This window comes from Chiloscyllium plagiosum, unplaced genomic scaffold (genome assembly GCF_037043375.1).
Source record: "Chiloscyllium plagiosum isolate Xiang-an unplaced genomic scaffold, Cpla_swu_hap1 HiC_scaffold_24, whole genome shotgun sequence".
In the NCBI taxonomy this organism is placed as follows: domain Eukaryota; kingdom Metazoa; phylum Chordata; class Chondrichthyes; order Orectolobiformes; family Hemiscylliidae; genus Chiloscyllium; species Chiloscyllium plagiosum.
In genome coordinates, this window is record NW_028270162.1 from 4,698,403 (window position 1) to 4,714,167 (window position 15,765).

A 15,765-nucleotide genomic window follows, 5' to 3' on the forward strand; every position below is an offset into this window, starting at 1 on the left:
GTGTTCCACATTCACTGTTTAATTTATATGTGGACTGTGTTCCACATTTTGTCTCAGCTGTGACAGCGGCTGCAGGATTGCACAGTAGCTGGCTGTTTCTGCCATCCGCACATTCGACACGCAAGGCACTCACAACAGTAAGAGGACAGAAATATAATTTTATAAAGCACACGGAATTATGGAAGGCCTGTACCTCGGCTGTAATGCTATGTTTCAGTTGGGTGTGTTTTTGTTGTGTTGGGGCTGGCTGTGGTGAATGTGCGGAGGCGGGTGGAGGCTGGTTGTTGTGGGTGACGGCCGCCATTTTGTGGCGGAGCGGCTGCAGGGAGACGGTGGGATAGGTACTCGCTCCTCGTCAGGGAGAGAGAGAGAGAAACCATGGCCCAGGCTCGGGCCTACACCTTCCCCAACCACCGCAAGAAGCAGCAGAACAACAACAACAAGAAGAAGGAGGATGATAAGAAGAAGGTGGTGGAGCTGTTAGTTTTCGGTTACGCCTGTAAGCTGTTCCGGGAGGACGACAAGGCCCAGTTCCACGAGCAAGGCAAGCACCTCATCCCCTGGATGGGAGACCCGGCCCTCCTCATCGATAGGTCGGTTAACCCACTCACACTCACTCTGTCTACCAGCCTGCCTGCCCTCTAACCACCTCCCTCCTCCCTGAGGGGGAGGGAGATTTAAACTCTCTGATTTTGAACTTAAGATACCGCGAATGCTGGGAATCTGGAGGAAGCACACAGTGCTGGAGGGACTCAGCAGGTCCTGCAACATCCATGGAGAGAAAGCATCTATCAGTTTAAATCAGATGAGCCATCCAAATATCTGGGCTCCAGGTTAACTCTGCTTATCTCTACAGATGCGGCCATGCCTGCTGAGTTCCTCCAGCACTTTGTTTTTGTTCATGAGCTACTTTAAGTCACGAGAAATGAGAGAGTTGTTGGCGGAACTCAGCAGGTCTAACAGCATCTTTGCAGCAAAAGCAGAGCTAACGTTTGAAGTCTGATGACCCTTCTTCAGATCTGCACTCTGGTCACTGGACTTGAAACGTTAACTCTGTTTTTCTCTGCAGTTGCTGTCAGACCTGCTGAGTATCTTCAGTAATTTCTGCTCTTGTTTCTGAGGTATGTTAAGTGATGGAAACAGAAAATACTGGAGAAACTTGGCAGCTTTGACAGTGCTGAAATCTTGAAGCCAATAAGTTGGCCAAGGACTGAATCCACTGACCCTTTATAACAGTCATGTCACTGAAGGGCAGCCCTCAGATGCTAACTGTCAATTCTCTCTCCACAGAGACCATCAGACCTGCTAAGTTTCTCCAGTGCTTTCTGTTTTCAGATCTCCAGCACATGTAGAGTTTTGCTTTTGTTTGAACTTATGTCATGTCAGCTGGTACATTCCCTGTAATTAATTTTTCCACCATGTGGATCTCTTGAGATCTGCTCAGCACGCCAGTCAGCGTGGATGGAACAGCAGCACGGCTTAGGTGGAACATGAGCTTTTTTGGGAGGAGGGTGTTCCCAGCTGTTAGTCTTTAAGTAGGGTATTTTATTTGTGGCCATCTGGTCATGCAGATATTGATTTGGTAGGTTTGGATTAACGTGTCACTCTGACATGTTTGAACTTGGAAGCAAATCAAGCTGATGGTCCCAATGTAGTACTGAGGAGGTGCCTCGTAATTGGAGATGCTGACTTTTGATTGAGAAATTTTTTAAAAAGGCCCTGTCTCTCTCAGGCGTATGTGGAAGGTCCCGTGGCCACTGTGTCAAAGCACAGGTGTTCCCAATGCCCTGGCCAATATTCATCCTTCAGTGAACATCTTCAAGAAAGTTGCCTCTGGGTTCTTTGTCTATTATGGGACCTTGCTCTCCAAAAATTGGCTGCAGTAGTTTTTAAATTGTAAAAGGACAAGTTGAAAAGTATTTCATTGACTATAAAAATACTTTGGTGCAACCTGTAATTGTGAAAGTCTTTACTTTTTAAATCTCTGAGACTTAGGGTCTATTATCTGTTAGATAGAAGCTGCATGCAGTCTTTCTATTTTATTCATAACTTTTCCTTGCTCCTTTTAGTTAAGCATATGTTTATGTAAATGAGCTGATTGGCCGGTTTCTGTACTGAATATCCTGTGCAATTTGTGTTAATTTTTATATAAATATATAAATGTCTCTCTCTGTCACGTAATCCAGAGCTTCTTTCCCCAGTGAATTTGCCAGGTAGTAAAATGGCTAGGAAAAAAAAACAGTCCTAGTCATGATTTTGCCACAAAGCGACGGGCCTCCAGTTGATGAAGAGCTTTCATTCTCCTCCACCTCCTCCTCCAGGAAAACGCAGAGCATGGTGAAGCGAGGACATTTACGGCCCTTTTGGTTCTTGCTGATAGGTATTTATGTCCTCGGTTTGTGCGCCTGTTAAAACTGCTTTTGCAGATGAAATGTTGTCAAGCAAGAGTGTCTTTGACAGATAGCAGTGCGAGTGATTGACTGAAACATGCACGGTAAGATTCTTTTTTAAAACAGTGTCAGTACTTGGCAAACCGGGTGTTCGTTTACATTCTATTAACTGTTCAATATTGTGGTGAAGAACTGAGTTAACTTTTCTGAATGCACTTTATACCATCTTTTAAAGACAGTCGTTTAAATTTAAATTATGTAATATAGTAAGCTATTCATTTTCATTTTTTATATTATTTGTAATGTTATTTTGATTGTTTCTTTAAATATCACTTGCAGGTTGCCTAGTTTGGTAAGTATGTGATCTGGTCAGTAGAGTTTTTTCTTAATTGTATTGACCAGTGTCTTCATCTTGCAGGTATGATTGTCGGGGTCACTTAAACGACCTCTCAGAATGTGATGCTGAGTACACTTGGAACAGAGATTATCAGTTATCGGAAGAGGAGGCGAGGATTGATGCTCTTTGTGATGAAGAGAGGTATTTAGCCTTGCATACGGACTTGCTTGAGGAGGAGGCAAGGCAAGGTACTATTTGCAAAACAACTTTACCTTTCAGCCAAATTCATGTGAATTTCTGCAAATAATTACAATCTCCTGTAATTTGACCATGCACTCATTTTTTTTGATATTCCTTATTTGACAGTATCCTGGGGATTGGAAAAGGAATCCTTCCTTGTCAAAAAGGATCTCAGGAGTAGTTTAATTAGCCTGCGAAAGAGAATTGTTCGCAACTTAGGGCAGCATGGAAACTATGAATTCTGTTTTGACTTTCTCTTCAGTGAAAACTCATTCTCTGCTGATTTAAGTTTTGAGATTTTCCCATAGTTCTTGTTTAAATTAATGATTGTATTTTAAATCTTATTCTTGATTTTATTTTGTACTGCTGATGTAAAAGTCAGATTTTAACTTTATGTACATTTTATAATAACGTTTGCTTCTTTAAGTCTAATTCATTCTTCCCTTCTCAAAACTCTGCCTTTTAAGAGGAAGAATATAGACGTCTGAATGAGGCTTTAGCTGAGGATGGCATCTATAATGCGGTTGGGTTTGCTTATAGCAGTGATTATTATGATCCATCGCAACCAACAGAAGAAGAAGAACTGGCTAAAACGGATGGTAAATATCAAATTGTTTTTCATTTTATCGGGGTGATTAATGTTTTCTAGAGGTCATGTAATCGGCTGGAAATAGAACTTAAGGCTAAAAGGATCAAAGGATATAGGGATAAAAGAATACTAGGTTATTGAGTTGGATGATCAACCATGATGATAATGAATGGCTGAACAGGGTCAAAGAGCCAAATAGCCTGCTTCTCCTGTTTTCTATGTTTCCCAGAACAATTGTTTGCGAAATCTTTCTAATCTGAAACTGGTTTGAAATGTCTTTTGTAGTTCATTTCAGTTATAAATATAGATCTGATATTTGGCCATTTAACATTTATTTAACTATCTAAAAGTAACAGTCAACTTGATAAACTAATATGGATATCTCAGTTTATCAATAATTGCAACTGAGTACGCACTTTTGTTATACAATGCCTTCGATCTGATTGTTTCAGAGATTTTCTGTCATAAATTTGCACCTCTGGTTTAGTTTATCAAAAATGAGTTGAAGTCTGACTAGTGAAGATAGAAGTTGTTAAATTGATACCCATGATCTCCATGATAATCATGGAATGAGGAAATAGCAAAAATCATGGCTAAGAGCAGATATATAAACAGCAGTAAAATTAAATAGAAAACACAAGTTGCAGAAACTAGGAAAACTACAAAGGGGGCATTAAATTAAATGTATATGGTTTCTATAATGTAGCTAGAATGGTTAGTGTTTACACAAATTTACACATTGGATAATGGCAAGTGGCCATAACCGAAGGCCAATTGAAAATCAGTGACAACAGATATTGAGGGAAGATGATGAGAAATATATTCAGACAGTTGACAGATTATGGAATGCTATACTTAGAAAGAAACTGACATTTTAAAAGGAAATGGACAGGTGCAATAGGATGGGAAATCTGCAACGTTAAGAGCCAATAGCAGGAACCTAGGGCTACAAATTCATGTACATTCTAAGATCCACCAATAGCATGATTGGCTGAATTCCTTTCTGTGTCGTATCATTCTATCATTCTGTCGTCATATTGTAATTTCCTGTAGAAATAATGAAACTTATGACCATAAGACATTGGAGCAGAAATTAGAACCATTCAGCCCATTGAGTCTGCTCCGCCATTCAATCATGGCTGATAAGTTTCTCAATCCCATTCTCCTGCCTCCTCCCCATAACCCTTGATCCCCTTGACAATCAAGAACCTAACTTTCTCCGTCTTAAATATACTCAATGACTTGGCCTCCATGTCCCTCTGTGGCAATGAATTCCATAGATGTACCACTCTCTGACTGAAGAAGTTTCTCCTTATCTCCATTTTAAAAGGTCTTCCCTTTACTCAAAAGCTATGCCCTTGGGTCCCGGTCTCTCCTACCAACAGAAACATCTTCCCATGGCACGGTGGCACAGTGGTTAGCACTGCTGCCTCACAGCGCCAGAGACCCGGGTTCAATTCCCACCTCAGGCGACTGACTGTGTGGAGTTTGCACGTTCTCCCCGTGTCTGTGTGGGTTTCCTCCAGGTGCTCCGGTTTCCTCCCACAGTCCAAAGATGTGCGGGTCAGGTGAATTGGCCCTGTCACATTGTCCGTAGTGTTAGGTAAGGGGTAAACGTATGGGTGGGTTACGCTTCGGCGGGTCGGTGTGGACTTGTTGGGCCGAAGGGCCTGTTTCCACACTGTAATGTAATGTAATCTAATCATCAGAGCTAAGAGTAGCAAGGAGGGGACATGAAAGGTCCTTAGTTGGTAGGATTAGGGAAAATCCTAAGGCTTTCTATAGGTATGTCAGGAATAAAAGAATGACTAGGGTAGGAATAGGTCCAGTCAAGGATAGTAGTGGGAAGTTGCGTGTGGAGGCTGAAGAGATTGGGGAGACACTGAATGAATACTTTTCGTCAGTATTCAATCAGGAACAGGACATTGTTGTCAATGTGAGTACTGAGTCACAATTAAGTAGAATGGATGGCTTTGAGGTATGTAGAGAAGAGGTGTTGGAAATTCTGGAAAGGGTGAAAATAGATAAGTCCCCTGGGCCTGATGGCATTTATCCTAGGATTCTCTGGGAAGCAAGGGAGGAGATTGCAGAGCCATTGGCCTTGATTTTTATGTCCTCGTTGTCTACAGGAGTAGTGCCAGAAGATTGGAGGCTAGCAAATGTGGTTCCCTTGTTCAAGAAGGGGAGTAGGGATAACCCTAGTAACTATAGGCCGGTGAGTCTCACTTCTGTTGTGGGCAAAATCTTAGAGAGAATTGTAAGGGATAGGATTTATGAACATCTGGATAGGAATAATGTGATCAAGGATAGTCAGCATGGTTTTGTGAAGGGCAGGTCGTGCCTCACAAACCTTATTGAATTCTTTGAGAAGGTGACTAAGGAGGTGGATGAGGGAAAGCAGTAGATGTGGTGTATATGGATTTTAGTAAGGCGTTTGATAAGGTTCCCCATGGTAGACTACTGCAAAAAATACGGAGGTATGGCATTGAGGGTGAGTTGGAGGTTTGGATTAGGAGTTGGCTGGCTGGAAGAAGACAGAAGGTAGTAGTTGATGGCAAAGGTCATCTTGGAGTGCCGTCACTAGCGGTGTTCCGCAAGGATCTGTTTTGGGACCATTGCTGTTTGTCATTTTTATAAATGACCTGGAGGAGGGGTTAGAAAGTTGGGTGAGCAAGTTTGCGGATATTACGAAAGTCGGAGGAGTTGTAGACAGTGAGGAAGGATGTGGCAGGTTACAGCAGGATATAGATAAGCTGCAGAACTGGGCAGAAAGGTGGCAAATGGAGTTCAATGTAGCTAAGTGTGAGGTGATTCACTTTGGTAAGAGTAATAAAAAGATGGGGGACTGGGCTAACGGTCGGATACTTGGTAGTGTGGATGAGCAGAGGGATCTTGGTGTCCATGTACACAAATCTTTGAAAGTTGCCACCCAGGTAAATAGTGCGGTGAAGAAGGCATATGGCGTACTGGCTTTTATTGGTAGAGGAATTGAGTTCCGGAGTACTGAGGTCATGTTGCAGTTGTATAAGACTCTGGTGCGGCCACATCTGGAGTATTGTGTGCAGTTTTGGTCGCCATACTCTAGGAAGGATGTGGAGGCACTGGAACAGGTGCAGAGGAGGTTTACCAGGATGTTGCCTGGTATGGTAGAAAGATCGTATGAGGAAAGGCTGAGGCACTTGGGGTTGTTTTCATTGGAGAAAAGAAGGTTTAGGGGTGACTTGATAGAGGTGTATAAGATGATTAGGGGTTTAGATAGGGTCGACAGTGAGAATCTTTTTCCTCGTATGGAGTCAGCTATTACAAGGGGGCATAGCTTTAAATTAAGGGGGGATAGGTATAGGACAGATGTTAGGGGTAGGTTCTTTACTCAGCGAGTCGTGAGTTCATGGAATGCCCTGCCAGTAGCAGTGGTGGACTCTCCCTCATTATGGGCATTTAAGCGGGCATTGGATAAGCATATGGAGGATAGTGGGCTAGTGTAGGTTAGGTGGGCTTGGATCGGCGCAACATCGAGGGCCGAAGTGCCTGTACTGCGCTGTATTCTTCTATGTTCTATCTCTGTCCAGGCCATTCAGTATTCTGTAAGTTTCAATTAAATCCCCCTCATCCTTCTAAACTCTATCAAATATAGACGTAGAGTCCTCAAATGTTCCTTATACGTTAAGCTTTTCATTCCTGGGACCATTCTCGTGAATCTCCTCAGAACACACTCCAGGACCAGTGCATCCTTCTGAGATATGGGGCCCAAAGCTGCGCACAATACTCCAAGTGTGGTCTGACCAGAGCCTTAGCTACAGAAGTATGTCGCTGCTTTTATATTTCAATTCTCTCAAAATAAATACCAACATTGCATTTGTCGTCTTAACTACTGATTCAACCTGCAAGTTTATCTTGAGAAGACCCTGGACTAGAACTCCCAAGTCTTTGCACTTAAGGCTTATGGATTTTCTCCATATTTAGAAAATAGTACATGCCTCTATTCTTCTTACCAAAGTGCATGACTTCACATTTTCCCACTTGTACTCCATCTGCCACTTCTTTGCCCATTCTCCTACCCTGTCCAAATCTTTCTGCAGCCTCCCCGCCTCCTCAGTGCTGCCTGTCCCTCTGCCTATCTTTGTATCATCTGCAAACTTAGCTAGAATTCCCTCAGTTCCTTCATCTAGATCATTAATGTATAAAGCGAAAAGTTGTGCTCCGAACAGTCTTGCGGAACACCACTTGTCACTGGCTGCCATCCTGAAAAGGTCCCTTTTATCCCCATTCTCTGCTTTCTGCCAGACAGCCGAGCTTCCATTCATGCTCGCACCTTGCCCCTAACACTTATCTTACTCAGTAGCCTCCTATGCAGTATCTTGTAAAGACCACCTTGAAGTCCAGGGAGATAACACTGGCTCTCATTGGACTAAGCTGCTCGTTACTTCTTCAAAGAGTTCTAGCAGATTTGTCAGGCATGACCTCCCCTTGGTGAAACCATGCTGACTTTGCTCTATTTTACCATACACATCCAAATATTCAGAAATCCCTCCCTTCACAATGGATCCCAGGATCTTATGCACAACCAAAATTAGGCTAATTAGTCTGTAATTTTCTGTTTTTGCCTTAGTCCCTTTTTAAACAGGGGTGTCATGTTAGCAATTTTCCAGTCCTCTGGGATCTTCCCTGATTCCTGGAAGATCACCACTAACGCTTCCACTTTCTCTTCAGCTGTCTCCCTTTGAACTCTGTTTAATCATTGCAGATGAGTAAATTGACATTTTCCTAAACTGCCTCACAGACTGTGTGAGGATTATAGCTGTTAAACAAAAGGAGACGTTTTGTTTATTGCATCAGCACGTTAAAGGTGCTAGTATAAATTTAGCATCCTTTTGTTTAATTAATTCTTGGGACATGGACTTCACTGGCTGGTTCTACATTTATTGCCCATCCCTAGTTGTCCTTGAGGTGATGTTGCCTTCTTGAACTGTTGCAGTCACTGCTGTAGGTAGACCAAGACATTCCTGATGAAGGGCTTAACCCTGAAATGTCAACTGTCCTACTCCTCTGATGCTGCCTGATCTGCTGTGCTTTTCCAATGCCACCCTTTTCAACTCTGACTGTCCAGCATCTGCAATCCTCAATTTCATCCTGTGGTAACTGTATGCTCGGTATGCATAAAATGGTCAGGTAGAAAGAGATTTTCAAATCTTAATAGAGTTACGCTGAGGTATTCGGTGAGCAATGATTTTCATTTGAATATGATTAGATTAGATTAGATTACTTACAGTGTGGAAACAGGCCCTTTGGCCCAACAAGTCCACACCGACCCGCCGAAGCGCAACCCACCCATACCCCTACATTTACCCCCTTTAACCTAACACTATGGCAATTTAGCATGGCCAATTCACCTAACCCGCACATCTTTGTGACTGTGGGAGGAAACCGGAGCACCCGGAGGAAACCCACGCAGACACGGGGAGAATGTGCAAACTCCACACAGTCAGTCGCCTGAGTCGGGAATTGAACCCGGGTCTCTGGCGCTGTGAGGCAGCAGTGCTAACCACTATGCCACCGTGCCGCCCACTCACGGTGGACTGTATCACATCTAATGTATAACTTTTCTCAAGTAGTTTACTTTCCACACCTCACAATCTATTCCAATTGCTTCTAATCCTCCTCTACCACAGCATAAAAACCACCATTTTCCAGATCTTTTCAGCTTCGAAGAAGATTCATACTAAACTTAACATGTTAATCATTTTATTTCTCCACAGATGCTGCCAAACTTGCTGTGTTCCTCCATTGCTTTCTGATTTAATTTCAGGTTTTCAGCATTCAGTATTTTCCTTTACGCACTATATCATATAATTTTTGTTGCATTGCATTAATAATGTTCTCTTTTTATCTTTTGCGTCGTAGGCGAGATTGATGATAATGCAGAAGAGAATGAGGAACCGTACACTGCTCCTCCTGGGCTACTTGTCCCTTCTGACGTTGAAGTTGTAAGTAACTTGTATTCCTTGCAATTGTTTCCTTAAGAATGTACTTGGAGTGAGAAAGTGTAATCCATTATCAAAAGAAGAAACATTGTATTTGCAAATTCCACATGAAAGAAGCTGCATTGTCATCGATCAAATTGGATTTTGAGACCATCGTATTTATTGGCATATCGTGTCTGAAGTTCGGGGAGACTGAGTCCTACTCGAAAATATATTTTACTTCACGGTTCAGCCCGTCTTTCTGAACAGTATTCTTGAGTTTTACGGAAAATCTAACTTGTAGCACTGTAATTAATTGACAGTCACACAGTATCTGCCGATAAGTAGATGCAATAATAGACAGGTTTTCCAGTAAAAAGGTTCCCAGTGGGACAGTATGTTCTGTTATATTGTTTAGTGGCTTGCAGCTTAATTTTCAACATTATTCAAGTGTGTCATATCATTTAGATAAAATCCTGTGCGTTCACGTCTTGGTCAGTGTTGCTAAATTGATAAGCATAAGAGCCAATCACGAATTTTTATGTTTGAGCTATGCATTTAATAGCTAGATATTTCACATGTCCAATTCAACACTTGTGATTTAGTCTTGAAAGTTGATGTTACGGTTCACGTGGCTTTTTTTTATTTGGAAATTGGTCAACTAGCGTTGAATTGCCGATTATTTCTAAATTCTGATTGAAAAATCTTGATCACAACATAACTGTGATTTGTTGTTGCTTTAAAGCATGAAGATAAAGAGGAAACTCAGACCAGCCATGATTTTACTAATCATGGAACATGTTGGATGGGCTGACTTGCCTATTTCTATTCCATGTTTGTGTGTATAGGCTAACCACCCCAGCAAATAGGTATTTATTGGCAGATAATTTACTGAAAAGTTGTTGAATTGTGTTATGTTCTTTTTCCTCAAATGAGTAGAAACTCCCAGGTTTCTCCTTTCCATCAGTGCTTTGGGCAATTGGTCTGCTTATAGTAGTTAATTGATGTGATTGTCCTTTCTTTCCAGTCTCAGAAACCTTCCTAATATGAAATAGAAATCAATCTGTTTAGACAGGTTATATATAATACCGTCTGAGGCAGGTGTGACTTGAACCCAAACCTCCTGGCCCAAGGGTATGCTTACCAGCACTGCGCCACAAGACGTTGTGATTGCTAAGACATGATGAGTTGTATAGTCAGCTTCACTGTCTTGGAATTCATTATCATTTTAGATTGTTGATTATCCTCTGTACTATTGAGGCATTGAAAATGTGGCGCATCCCTGATGTTGATATTTCTGTTGTTCATGCATATTGCACTTTATTGGAAACTGGTTTTGACTAAAAGGTAGATTCTGATTTTTATCTGAATGATAGGATTGGCATCGCTTTTAATTATTCAGTAACTGGTGCCATGAAACTTTGCTTAAAAAGTGGGCATTCTTTAAGATAACTCTTACGTCTGACATTTTGAAATTGGCTCATTTTTTTTCTCTCTTCTAAGAATTGGTATACCTGATGGTTAAATTATGTGTATGGTACGTCTGATGGAAAGTATAAATAGTGATTTTTTTTCACAAATGATTGTCTGTCAATGTTACTATTTCTGCAGCAGTAATGTTTAAAGTGATCAGTCAATAAGAATTAAAAAGTCAACTTTTTGGAAAACGGATCAAATGCTGACAAATGGTTCGAGATTAGTTTAGGATATCTGGTCAGCAGATTGGACCAAAGAGTCTGTCCCTCTGCTTTACAACTCTGACTCTGTAACTTGCAAACTATGTTCAACTTGACTGAAGTTACCAATTTAACAGAACGTGGTTTCAAATTTAAAATTATTGAGAGGTTCAGTAGTTACGTTTAGGACACTCTTCAAAATCTGTTTCACATTTCAGTAAATACACTGATATGTTAGAGGGAACAAGATTAGATTAGATTAGATTACTTAGAGTGTGGAAACAGGCCCTTCGGCCCAACAAGTCCACAGCGACCCTCCGAAGAGCAACCCACCTAAACACCTACATTTACCCCTATACCTAACACTATGGGTAATTTAGCATGGCCAATTCACCTGACCTGCACATTTTTGGACTGTGGGAGGAAACCGGAACACCCGGAGGAAACCCACACAGACATGGGGAGAATGTGCAAACTCCACACAGACAGTTGATCTTGAAGAGTTTTTTGTTCAGAATTTACAGTACAAGAATAGGCCATTTGACCCAACAGGTCTATATTGGTTTTTGCAAAGGACGTATTCTGGGCTGTCTGCGATTTTTGTTTTGTTCTGTGTACCCTGGTTTCCCAATGTAGAAGATTGGTGCATGGCATGCTTTGGTTGGGTTCCTTCTTTAAAAGGACAATGGTTGGGGCACTTCTTTAAAAAAAGAAGTTGGTATTTTTGGGTATAATGGATAATCTATTTATTGCTGTTGTAGTGCTGAGTCATCCCAAATTGTTACAGCCCTTGTTACAGTGAGCATTGGTACAAGATGCTATTAAGCTGTCCTGGGGATGCTGCTAGGGAAGTTGAGGATGGGATGATGTGTGATGTGGAAATCCACATGTGGTGATGGTACCACCTGTCTTTATTTTTAATCGTCTTATAGATATAGCAGTTAAGCTGCTGGTTGGTGGTGATTGCCAGATGCTGTTAAGTTTTGTTTGGTGCTGCAGAAGGGCAATGAAAGGTGATAAATTTTTCCTCTTTTCAGTTGGTTATTACCTGGCACTTAGCCACTATAAGGCATTGGCAACTTTATAGTTGAAGCAGTTGTTTTCAGGTAAGTTTCATAACTGGGCTTGCATCAACAGCATGTGAGCGATAGTTAAAATGATAAAGTGAAGAGTAATATGGTTCTTGCACAAGAGGATTTGCAAATTTAAGTTTTCTTTCAAAAGAAAGGCCTCATTTCTGATGTTGTGACTGACTGATATGTCAATAATGAACTGACTGAGGATTCCTCCCTGAGCAATTCCTGCAACAATTCTTTTAGCCCGTGATGTTGTTTTTGGCAATCATAAGCATTTTCCCTTATATAACACCAGCCACTGGAGGCTTTCCACTTTGAAAATTAGCTTTCAGTTTTTTCATGACATCTTGGTGGCACACTATTAAATATCTGTCTAATCTGATCTTACCTGTTCCTTGACATTCAAGTCTAGTGTCTATGTATGTGCCTTTTAAGGATGAAATAGATAACATCGTGGGCTGGATAGCTCCAATATTGTTAACTATGGTGGCTCTATGAGACAGAATTCTGGAAAGGTTATGTGAATAGTTTTAAAAAGTTTAAAACAATTTGATAGCAGTTTGCTTTTTGTTTGTCCTAGTTATGCTGTAAGTAACTGCATTGAGGCATTATGAGGGAAGGCTTTAATAAAGCGTGAGGTGGTCAGTGGCGAGAGCAGGAGTACGCTTCCCTTGACAGTAGCAGGAACAGGCTGCAAGGCAGCGAGAGCAAGCAGTATGGTCCGGCGGTAGGGGTGAGGTTGAGCCCGAGTGGGAAGATTGAACCTTGTGAGGAGTGAAGGCCCAGCATGACCAGGCACTTATGAACTCTGGTGTTGAACTGTTAACTATGTTTCTTTGTTTTCCCACATTTTAAGCAGGGACTGAATAGTTTAACTTCTAAACTTTGTTATCCTTATTTTTCTGTTTTGTACCTAAGAATCTGTACCTCAGTACCCTACCAAAGATGGTGCTGTAAGTGACGACTTGGAAACTTTTTACTGTACTCCTGTGAGTACATGTGATAATAAATCCATCTCAGTTCAAAGCCTGGGCATCCTCGAAAACTTCATGACAGAAATACCATGACTATGTTTCAGAGCTGTATTCACCTGTTGCTTTTGTACATTGCATGTAATGGATTTTACTTAAGGATGGTATATTCATCAAGCAGTATGTAGCAAAATAAGTTAAATTATAGTAGGATATCACAGATCCTCCGCTTTGGTTTGATTTGTTACAGAAGGGAGAAATAATGAGCAAAACTGCCAATTTGTGTACTACTGGAGTTACACCACTCCCCAGTTTTGCTCCATCCTCCGGCTCATTCACTATTCTAACAATAAACTTCTTTTCCCTCCAGGCATCAAGGCACAGAAGATGCAACAACTCAGAGATACCCATGGCCTCCTGGAACCTTCCTTTCCTCTGATTTCACCCCCTAAACCCCCCCCAGCCCCACCTTTTGGGTGTTCACCATCCCTAGCAAGGTTTGAGAAGATTTGTAGCTCACATTGAGGTTCTGGATGTGGGTTTGCTCATTGGGCTGGAAGGTGAGTTTTCAGACGTTTCGTCACCATACTAGGTAACATCTTCAGTGAGCCTCCGAATGAAGCACTGGTGGTGTAGCCCACTTTATATTATTGTTTGGGTTTCTTTGGGTCCGTGATGTCATTTCCTGTGGTGATGTCATTTCCTGCTCTTTTTCTCAGTGAGTGAGAACCAGAACTCTATCAACAAACACTCGGATCCCATTTACCATCCCTTGGCAAAAAAAACTGGAAATTGCATCCCCATAGGAAATTATGTCATCACAGGAAATGACATCACCAACCCAAGGAACCCCAACTTATAAATAGAAAACTGGCTACACCACCAGTGCTTCATCTGGAAGCTCACTGAAGATGTTACCTAGTATGGTGACAAAATGTTTGAACACCTTCCTTCCAGCTCAGCGAGCAAACCTACATCCATTCACCATCCCTCTTCCACTCTCCAGTGCTGAACATTCTGTACTCAGCAAAGGTCTCAGTTTTATTCCTCTACGTCCCCATCTTAATGAATTTCAGGCACAGCATGACGTTGAACTCTTCTTCCATCGTCTTTACCTCCATGCCCATTTCTTTGGACAAGAGACTTTTCCCTGTCCTACAGACCCCTTCGTCCAGTTCGCAACAGCTTCCTATGGCCTTTTTGCTTGCACTCGATCTGTTCATTAAGAACTGTTGACATTGGTCGCTTCAATTTCTTCCCCCCCCCCCCCCACCTAATTCAACCTGACTCTCTCTAAACTAACTACACTCTGTGTGCTTAGGTCCAACCTTGACTTTGTGATTAAGCCTGTCAATAAGGGTGGTGCTGTTTTAGTCTGACATACTGACCTCCAAATTGCAGAAACTGAGTGTCAGCTCTCCGATACCTCCTCCTACCTCCCCTGGATCATGAGCCCACCATGGCCTTCCATAAGGCCATTGTATCAATGACAGTCACTAACCTTGTTATGGTTATAAAATCATCAGAAATGTATTGTTTTCCAAATAACCAACCAATATTTTTAGATTTCAGTGCATTGATTGTGATATGTTGGTCAAAATGCATATGCGTATATAATGATTGATTCTGTTTAACGATCTAACTAGCAGACATGTTGAGAATTTTAATTGAATTCTGTCTACACCAATAGAAAATTATATTTATATCTTCCAGTTTTAATACCGTTGTCTCATGAATGCAAGTATTTGTGATATGTATACATGTCTTTTTTCTTCAGCCTGCGACATCCAAAATGCATGCCATCATTGAACGTACAGCAAAGTTTGTCTGCAAGCAGGGCACACAGTTTGAAATCATGCTTAAAGCTAAACAAGCCCGGAATTCTCAATTTGATTTTCTGCGGTTTGATCACTATCTAAATCCATACTACAAGCACATCCTCAAAACAATGAAAGATGGGAAATATGTTGTTCAGGCAGAAAAAAGAGGCGAAGAGAAAAAGAGTAAGTTGAACTATTTCTGATCACTTTTCATTTACTGATTCCAAATGGGATCCTGCACTTTGATAATTTTTTTGCATTCAGTGAATTTGCAAGTGAAATAAGTCCAGTTTTTAGTGGGGGTGAAGCAGGAAGGGCAATTGATATGCAAGTTGGCACTGTGCTTAATTACAAGATGCATCATAACTAGATAGTCAACATAGATTTGTTGGAGGAGGATCCTGTCTGACTAATTTAATTGATTTGGAGATGCTGGTGTTGGTCTGGGGTGTACAAAGTTAAAACTCACACAACACGGGTTATAGTCCAACAGGTTTAATTGGAAGCACTAGCTTTCGGAGCACCACTCCATCAGGTGGTTTAATTGAGTTTTCTTTGAAAAGGTGACTGAATGTAATGATAAGGCTTGTGCGGTTGATGGACTTCACTAAGGCCTTTGATAAGGTCCCACCTGGAAGGCTGGCCCGAGAACCCATAGGATTCGATGAAAGTTGATACAAACTGGATCCAAAATTGATTTGCAAGT

The 15,765-nt window shown here is 41.5% G+C and overlaps 1 protein-coding gene across 4 annotated transcripts in view; it reads left to right on the plus strand.

The window, feature by feature from the left end:
- The first annotated feature begins 321 nt into the window (after positions 1-321).
- The window catches only part of sfswap (splicing factor SWAP), a 136,685-nt gene continuing 121,241 nt past the window's right edge, over positions 322-15,765 (plus strand). For 3 of the 4 annotated variants that reach the window (XR_015761232.1, XM_087999856.1, XM_087999855.1), the window contains exons 1-5: positions 322-593; positions 2,809-2,975; positions 3,435-3,566; positions 9,458-9,540; positions 15,017-15,242. Coding sequence is in view for 3 of the 4 variants with exons in the window: in XM_087999856.1 (XP_087855982.1) it covers positions 379-593; positions 2,809-2,975; positions 3,435-3,566; positions 9,458-9,540; positions 15,017-15,242 (823 nt within the window). In the remaining variant the exon portion in view is untranslated. The remainder of the gene's footprint in view (positions 594-2,808; positions 2,976-3,434; positions 3,567-9,457; positions 9,541-15,016; positions 15,243-15,765) is intronic. The other variant, XM_043715342.2, reaches the window with a different exon arrangement.